We start from the raw sequence: 8,880 nt of genomic DNA, 5'->3' as shown, positions 1-8,880 counted from the left end.
ATATCTTCATGGACCTTAGGATGCCAAATTTGGGTTGGCACCCTCCCCTATCAGCATTTGGTTAACCTCAGGCGATGTACTGCTTTTTCAAAGAGCTCCCCCATTCATCTCTTTTGATCTTCTCTTCTCTGTACCACATACCCTGCTTTCTCCCTTTTCTATCTGGCTAGTTTCTTGATGTTTAGTATTTTCCTGCTTTTGTCAACTGATTCACGTTGTTGACCGAAGCAAAAAAATACTCTGTCCAACATGTGTCCCCCATTCTTCCTTCCATCTGATACGAGCCGTATGGAACAAACTGAGAACTGTCATATGCCAATTGGTCCAATTACAAGAGCAACAACTAAGAGAATAAAAGAAGGTTTTGCAAACATGGCTAAATCATGTGTTCAAGAGATGCATCAAGAATTGGGCAAGACAATGATTAATGATTATCAAAAGCCACACGTCTTACTATTTTACAAGATGCATTGAAGATTCTCATTAGTCAAGATGAATTAAAAGAGACATCACTTTCTTAGAATTTATTCTATGTTTATTTTATTTTTGTTATTTGTTTGTTTTAGGCCCAATTATGATTTGGCCCATATTTTATTCTAGTGAACTTATGAGTTAGGGATTTAAATTTAAGAAGTGTAAAAACCCTCTAAACCCTGGTAGCCATTTTTTTTTTAATTTTGATGAATGAAATTTTCTTTGAGTTTCTTTGAGAAACTTGAGTGTGAACAGGTGAGGTAGAGTGATTCCCTTAACTGTTGCATTAGGAAATCAAATTGAGGTAGAGGAGTCCCTTTCTTTGATCTTCCATCTTATCCTGGGTTACGTTCCGTATCATTTGGTATCAGATTTCAGGTATTAGATTAATTTTCATTAGTCTACGTTCATCCTTTCTGTGTTCTACATAAACTTAAAAAAAAAAAATTCCATTTGTCATTCCCTTGAGTACCCGAAAAAAAAAAAAAGAGTACATACTTGAGAGTACATACTTTGAAGTTTACACAGTAGCACTCAAGCAAAAAAAAAAAAGCGTTGTGTTCTTAAAAAAAAAAACAAAAAAAAAACAAAAAAAAAAAACAAAACAAAGCAACAATCTCAAAAAAAAAAAATCATTACGTACGTTATTATTATTATTCTTATTCTTATTATTTTTATTTTTTTTAATTATTATTATTCTTATCTTTTGTCTTTTGTGTCTTTGTCCCTTTTATTATTCTATCCATCTTTTCCTCTTATCGTTGCGTCGGATTTTCTCTATCTTTTATTTTTATTTGCTTTCTAAAGTGCAACAGTCAAAGAGATTCAAGAGTAGTAAAAGGCAAGAGTAGTAAGTTCAATAGAGGGTAAAAGCCAATTTTGAGAATAAACACGAGTGTCCATCTTTGAGTGAAACACGTGAGCGAGTGCTTGTGAGGTCCTTTTATAATATTTTTGTTACAGGTTCATTGTTATGGCAGCTCATTCTGAAGATACTGTAGTTGACATGGAGTTGATGCAAAGGGCCATTCAACACTTAACTAATCGCTTGACTAAATTGGAAGCATGGAAGCAAGAGGTGACACAGACACTATCCAAGATTGCTAAACAAGGACCTTTCCGGAATCGGCGTCAGAATCATGTACCTTCTGATGATGACTCTGATGGGGTTATAACACCTCGACATAAAAGTCAAGATAGCAATATCAACGCCATCAAGATGCAAATACCATCATTCAAAGGGAGAAATGATCCTGAAGTTTATTTGGAGTGGGAACGTAAGGTGGAAAGAATTTTTGCTTGCCATAATTACTCTGAGGCAAAGAAGGTTCGTTTGGCAGCAGTTGCATTCTCTGACTATGCCTTGCTTTAGTGGGATGAACTAGTGAAGACACGACGGCGGAATGATGATCACCCTATAGAGTCTTGGGATCTTATGAAGCGCCTCATGAAGAAACGATTTGTGCCTTCGTACTACTACAGGGAAGTGCATCAGAAGTTACATCGACTGACTCAAGGCTCCAAGTCCGTTGAAGACTACCATAAGGAAATGGAAATGCTTATGATTACTGCCAACATAGAAGAGGACACTGAGGTTACTATGGCACGATTTGTGGGTGGTTTGAATAGAGCAATTGCTGATGTGGTGGAGTTACATCATTATGTGGAGATAGATGATTTGGTCAGTATGGCAATGAAGGTGGAGAGGCAACAACAAAGAAGAGCACCAAGAGGATTATCGCATGCTAATCCAAAGTGGGAGTCTCGTAGTGCTGACACAACAAAGACTAAGGGTGTTGAATCCAATGCATTGCTTGATGCTACGAAGAAGAAAGGTAATTCTAACTCTTCTTCTGCTACTTCTAGACATCGAGATATTAAATGCTTCAAGTGTCATGGTATGGGTCATTATGCTAGTGATTGCCCAAATAGGAGATTGATGGTTATTAGAGGAGATGATATTGTGTCTGATTCTGATCGTGGTGATGACTCTGATCATAATAGCATGCCATCTTTGGAGGATTGTTCTGATGGTGATGTTGAGTATGCAGTCCATGGTGAATCTCTTGTTGTTAGACGTGCTTTGAATTTACAGGTGAAAGAAGAAAGTCTAGAGCAACGCCACAATCTTTTTCACACTAGATGCTTGGTGGGTGGAAAAGTGTGTAGTTTAATTATTGATGGCGGGAGTTGGACTAATGTGGCTAGTACACTTATGGTGGAGAAATTGGGTTTGACATGTGTTCGACATCCTAAACCATATACGTTGCAGTGGTTGAATGACAGTGGAGAGATCAAGGTTGACAAACAGGTGACAATTGCATTCTCTGTTGGCAAGTATGTTGATGAGGCATTGTGTGATGTGGTGCCAATGCAAGCTTGTCATTTATTATTGGGGCGACCTTGGCAGTTCGACCGTCGAGCATTTCATGATGGTTATACAAATCGATTCTCCTTTGATTTTAATGGTCGCAAGATCACTCTTGCTCCTTTATCACCTAAGGAGGTTTACCTTGACCAGTTGAAGCTTCAACAGGATACCGAGGGGAACATGGGATGTGAGATAACAGAAAAATCTGAGAGAAAAGAGGCTATGAGTGAAAAGAATATAGCAAAAGGCCCAAAGGTGAGTGAAAAGAAAGAAAAGAGTCCATGTCATGAGAGTAGTACAAATACAAAAAAAATTAAAAAAGTTGAGAGCAAATTGTGTTTCTTTGCAAAAGAGAGAGATTTAAAGAGTGCTTTAATAGGCAAGAAAGCTTTGTTTCTGGTTCGGTTTAGGGATACTTTATTCTCTGACACTGACCTTAACCCAAATTTGCCAAATAGCTTTGTCTCTTTGTTGCAGGCATTTGCCGATGTCTTCCCTACTGACGTACCACGTGGTTTGCCTCCATTACGTGGGATTGAGCACCAAATTGATTTTATTCCTGGTGCTAGCATTCCTAATAGACCAGCCTATAGGAGTAATCCTGAAGAGACAAAGGAACTTCAAAGGCAAGTAGAGGAGTTATTAGCCAAAGGTCACATCCGGGAGAGTATGAGTCCATGTGCTGTACCAGTTTTGTTGGTTCCAAAGAAGGATGGTACTTGGCGAATGTGTGTGGATTGTCGCGCAGTCAATAAAATTACGGTAAAGTATCGTTATCCTATCCCTAGGTTAGATGACATGCTTGATGAGTTATATGGTGCATGCATATTCACTAAAATTGATTTAAAAAGTGGGTATCATCAAATTAGAATGAACCCAGGGGATGAATGGAAAACTGCATTTAAAACAAAACATGGGTTATATGAGTGGTTAGTAATGCCTTTTGGGTTAACTAATGCCCCTAGTACTTTTATGCGTCTGATGAACCATGTTTTGCGAGACTTTTTGGGTAAATTTGTTGTTGTTTATTTTGATGATATTCTCATTTATAGCACTTGTTTGGATGACCACTTGTCACATGTTTCAGCTGTTTTGGAAGTGTTTCGACAAGAGAAATTATATGCTAATCTTAAAAAGTGCACTTTTTGTATTGATCGAGTTATATTTCTTGGTTTTGTTGTGAGTGCGAGTGGAATTGAAGTTGATGAGGAAAAGGTAAAGGCTATTCGTGAATGGCCAACGCCTAAGAATGCTTCTGAGGTACGAAGTTTTCATGGGTTAGCTGGGTTTTATAGAAGATTTGTGAAAAATTTTTCTACCATTGCTGCGCCTCTCACAGAGGTCATAAAAAAGGATGTTGGATTTAAATGGGAAAGGGAACAAGACATTGCATTTCATACCCTAAAAGACTGTTTGTGTTCTGCTCCTATTCTTATTTTACCTAACTTTGATAAAACCTTTGAAATTGAATGTGATGCTTCTGGGATTGGTATAGGTGCTGTTTTAATGCAGGAAAAACGAGCCATTGCCTTCTTCAGTGAAAAGTTGAATTTAGCTCAGCGTAAATATTCAACATATGACAAAGAATTATATGCTTTGGTTCGGGCTTTAGAGGTTTGGCAACACTACCTCTTACCTAAGGAGTTTGTGATTCACACGGATCATGAATCTTTGAAGCACTTAAAAGGACAAGGTAAGCTTGATAAAAGACATGCTAAATGGGTGAAATTTATTGAAACATTTCCCTATGTTATTGCCTTTAAACAAGGTAAAGATAATGTCGTTGCTGATGCTTTATCTCGGAGGTATGCTTTGATTACTACACTTACCTCTAAGTTATTGGGCTTTGAGTTTTTAAAGGAGTTGTATGTCACTGATTCTGACTTTTCTGCTATTTATGCCTCTTGTGAACATAGTGCATTTAACAAATTTTATAGACATGAAGGGTTTCTGTTTCGTGGTAATAGAATTTGTGTGCTTGCTTGTTCTATGAGGGACTTACTTGTTCTTGAATCACATAATGGGGGTTTGATGGGTCATTTTGGTGTGCATAAGACATTGGATGTATTATCTGAACATTTTTACTGGCCCCGCATGCGTAGAGATGTTGAAAAATTTTGTGCTAAGTGTGTTGCATGTAAACAGGCTAAATCTAAGTCTTTACCACATGGTTTGTATGCCCCTTTACCTGTTCCTATGCATCCGTGGGTTGATATCTCTATGGATTTTGTTCTTGGTTTGCCTCGAACAAGAAAAGGTCGAGATAGCATTTTTGTTGTGGTAGACAGATTTAGTAAAATGGCTCATTTTATTGCATGCCATAAAACTGATGATGCAACAAATATTGCTGATCTATTCTTTCGAGAGGTTGTGCGTTTGCATGGTGTTCCCCAAACTATTGTTTCTGATCGTGACGTCAAATTTTTGAGTCATTTTTGGAAAGTTTTATGGGGTAAATTAGGCACAAAATTATTATACTCTACTACTTGTCATCCTCAAACTGATGGTCAAACTGAAGTAGTAAATAGAACAGTAGGGACCTTATTACGTGCTGTTGTTGGTAAGAATTTGAAAACTTGGGAAGATTGTTTACCTTTTATTGAGTTTGCTTATAATAGAACTACTCATTCTTCTACTGGGTTTTCTCCTTTTGAACTTGTTTATGGTTTTAATCCTTTAACTGTTTTGGACTTATTACCTTTGCCTTTGAGTGATATTGTTAGCTTGGATGCAGAAGGTAAAGTTGAAAAGGTTAAAGCAATGCACTTGAAAGCACGTGAATCGCTTGAACAGAAAAATAAGTTGATAGCCCAACGGGTGAATAAAGGTCGAAGACAACTTATCTTTGAACCTGGTGACTGGGTATGGGTTCATTTGAGGAAAGAGAGATTTCCTACTCAAAGAAAATCCAAGTTAGACCCTAGGGGTGATGGTCCATTTCAAGTGCTCGAAAGGGTCAATGACAATGCTTACAAGATTGACCTTCCAGGTGAGTATAATGTATCAGCTACTTTTAATGTCTCTGACCTATCTCCTTTTGCTTGTGATGCAGATTCGAGGACGAATCTTTTTCAGGAGGGAGGGAATGATACGAGCCCTATGGAACAAACTGAGAACTGTCATATGCCAATTGGTCCAATTACAAGAGCAACAACTAAGAGAATAAAAGAAGGTTTTGCAAACATGGCTAAATCATGTGTTCAGGAGATGCATCAAGAATTGGGCAAGACAATGATTAACGATTATCAAAAGCCACACGTCTTACTATTTTACAAGATGCATTGAAGACTCTCATTAGTCAAGATGAATTAAAAGAGACATCACTTTCTTAGAATTTATTCTATGTTTATTTTATTTTTGTTATTTGTTTGTTTTAGGCCCAATTATGATTTGGCCCATATTTTATTCTAGTGAACTTATGAGTTAGGGATTTAAATTTAAGAGGTATAAAAACCCTCTAAACCCTGGTAGCCATTTTTTTTCTTAATTTTGATGAATGAAATTTTCTTTGAGTTTCTTTGAGAAACTTGAGTGTGAACAGGTGAGGTAGAGTGATTCCCTTAACTGTTGCATTAGGAAATCAAATTGAGGTAGAGGAGTCCCTTTCTTTGATCTTCCATCTTATCCTGGATTACGTTCCGTATCACCATCTCTCTTTCATTATACGTGATTGCAAGCACATCATTATCATTAATTTCTGATAAAGTATTCTCTCCTAGAGTTTCTTTACTTCCTTCTCCTACCTGTCCCTATTTACCCACCAATTTATCAGTATGGTTGCTGTCTTTCTCCATAACTTCTTTTCCCTCACTCTCCTTCATCGATAAATTAGCAAAGCTGCCCAATAGACTAACAGGTATTTGACGTTGAGTCTTATCCTTTGCAAAGGTCTCACTTAATAGTTTGATCGGGTTCATCTCTTCCTTTTCATCAGCTATCCTTCGCCCAACTTGTTCTGCCTTCAATCAAATTCCCCACTTTTCCTCTTTCAAATCACCATTGACCGAATCTTAAAGCATCCTGTTAGATCATCACTGCTCATGACCTAAGTGGCCACAGTAGTTGTAAAAGCACCCCAATCATTCATATTTGACAGCCAATTCTACAATTTTTTTTGTTTGGACTAGAAATTTTAAGGTCTCTTTTGATTGATTTCGTAGCATCAAGCATGACATGAGCCTTAATTATTCTGGTCTTTCTTCCTCTTACTGCAAAAAAATCTACATTCAGTACCTCTCTAAAACTCCCTGCAATTCTCCTCCCTAGTTCCTTGGTTTTATAGTGCTCAAGGATCCCCCATAATTGGATCCATATTGGAACTAGGGTTAATTTCAAAAAGTTTCCCTCTTCCTCTGCCCTCCATCTCCTCAAGTTGAAGATATAATTCTTAAATAGCCAGGGACCTCCTCTTTCGATCCGGATTAGATCCACTTTGTTATCAAAGAAGAATTGGAACACATTATCCCCCAAATCCATCACCTTAAATCCTTCAATTCTGAGTGAGACCATATTGCTCCTATTGCCGCCTCTATTATTTCCACACTAAACCTCCTATCTGCCAAAATCTTGCCAATTAAGTTTCGGTTGTAAGATTGGATATTTTTAGCTACAATATCTTCTCCAAAATGGACTACTTCATCGTCGTTGAATTCATCATTCCTTTGAACCCCTTCCCCTTGACCACCACTTCTGTTAGCCATATCCTTGTCAGAGCGCTAGACAATTATTGACTTGAGGTCCACCTGAGATAGGTGGCAGAATAAGCCCTTGCCAGAAATCCTAATAAAGCAATTAAGTAGGTAAATCTAAGTGGCACTTTATGTGATGATGTGAAGTTGTACGTATTGATCACCACATTAAATTCTTCCGTGACTTGCTTTTATTTGATGACATGTTTTCAAAATTTCAAAAAATAAATCCAGTGAATATGTTTTGAATTGTAGGGTCATACTAGGGATGGCAATGTGGTAGGTTGGGAAAAATTTTTGCTCTACTTGACCAGTTTTGTCTTATGATAATCCGCATAAAAATTAATATGATACAATAAAAACTAATATGATACAATATTATTAACGAAAAAGCTCTACATCTATATAAAAATTATCTGCCAGTGGTGGTCATACTGCTGAATATTAAAACTGTGGACTTTTTTTGTGTCCTTATCATAGTACTTGTCGCGATACGTTCCCACGATAAAATTCTACAAAATCAACATCAGTTAAATCATATTTCACCGAACCGAACAAAAATTATATGCTGAATAAAACACGAAAAACATTCGATCTTCAAGAGAAAAATTTTCTTAATCCAAAAGTACTCAAAAGAAGACATAAGAATCAGGTGAACCAATATTAACATTCTCACTTAACCGAAAAGTAATAAGCAATGAATAAGAAATTTACTTACTACAATATCCATCGGCACAATGTATATTTGTTCTTGATACTGTTTAGTTTTTATTTCGTTCAGAATCAAGCTGTGTATACTAACCACCTACAGGATGAAAATTTATGAGACATACTATATAAGAGTGTTTAAAAAAATTATTGATGTTAATGCAATTGGCAAAGGATTTTACCATGGCATGCACTTGTTCTTCGGACTTTAGAGACGTGAAATATTCTCTTAATCCCTCGTAGTGTCCCTCATGTTTCAAGACAAATAATTGTTCATATTCATTGGTACTATCTTTTATCTGTTTTACATGTGTCATCCAATGATAACACTTTTCAATCAGCTCGTTCGTTATTTTTGTCTTTTTCTGCGGAGTTCTGTAAACTTGAGCTGCTAGTAATGTTGGTTCTGAAGATGTTCCTTCAGCATATTTTAATGCTGCTTCCACTCTAGCATCTATTACCGCCTCTGCCAGGATGTCAAGCTGTGAATCACTCTCTTGAGAGACCTGAGTTGGTTGAGATGCTGGTGGACTTATCCCAAGGCTAAAGGAAGGCCTTTCATATTCCCTTTCCCTAGGTTTAGCAGCACTATAGGATGATAGATATTTAACAATGATATTAAACAAAAATGATATTTAA

At 36.9% G+C, this 8,880-nt stretch overlaps 1 protein-coding gene across 1 annotated transcript; it reads left to right on the top strand.

Annotated features, from left to right (window-relative positions):
• Window positions 1-1,442: 1,442 nt before the first annotated feature.
• LOC140176499 (uncharacterized) lies at window positions 1,443-6,348 on the top strand. Its single transcript, XM_072208036.1, has 5 exons — window positions 1,443-3,000; window positions 3,142-3,475; window positions 3,554-5,124; window positions 5,485-5,834; window positions 5,898-6,348. The coding sequence occupies exons 1-5, from the start codon at window positions 1,910-1,912 to the stop codon at window positions 6,128-6,130; spliced, it is 3,579 nt and encodes a 1,192-aa protein (XP_072064137.1). The 5' UTR covers window positions 1,443-1,909; the 3' UTR covers window positions 6,131-6,348.
• The last annotated feature ends 2,532 nt before the right edge of the window (window positions 6,349-8,880 follow it).

This window comes from Arachis hypogaea, chromosome 11 (genome assembly GCF_003086295.3).
Source record: "Arachis hypogaea cultivar Tifrunner chromosome 11, arahy.Tifrunner.gnm2.J5K5, whole genome shotgun sequence".
In the NCBI taxonomy this organism is placed as follows: domain Eukaryota; kingdom Viridiplantae; phylum Streptophyta; class Magnoliopsida; order Fabales; family Fabaceae; genus Arachis; species Arachis hypogaea.
Note: the sequence above shows the minus strand (reverse complement) of the source record. Positions and strands in the feature narration are given on the sequence as shown.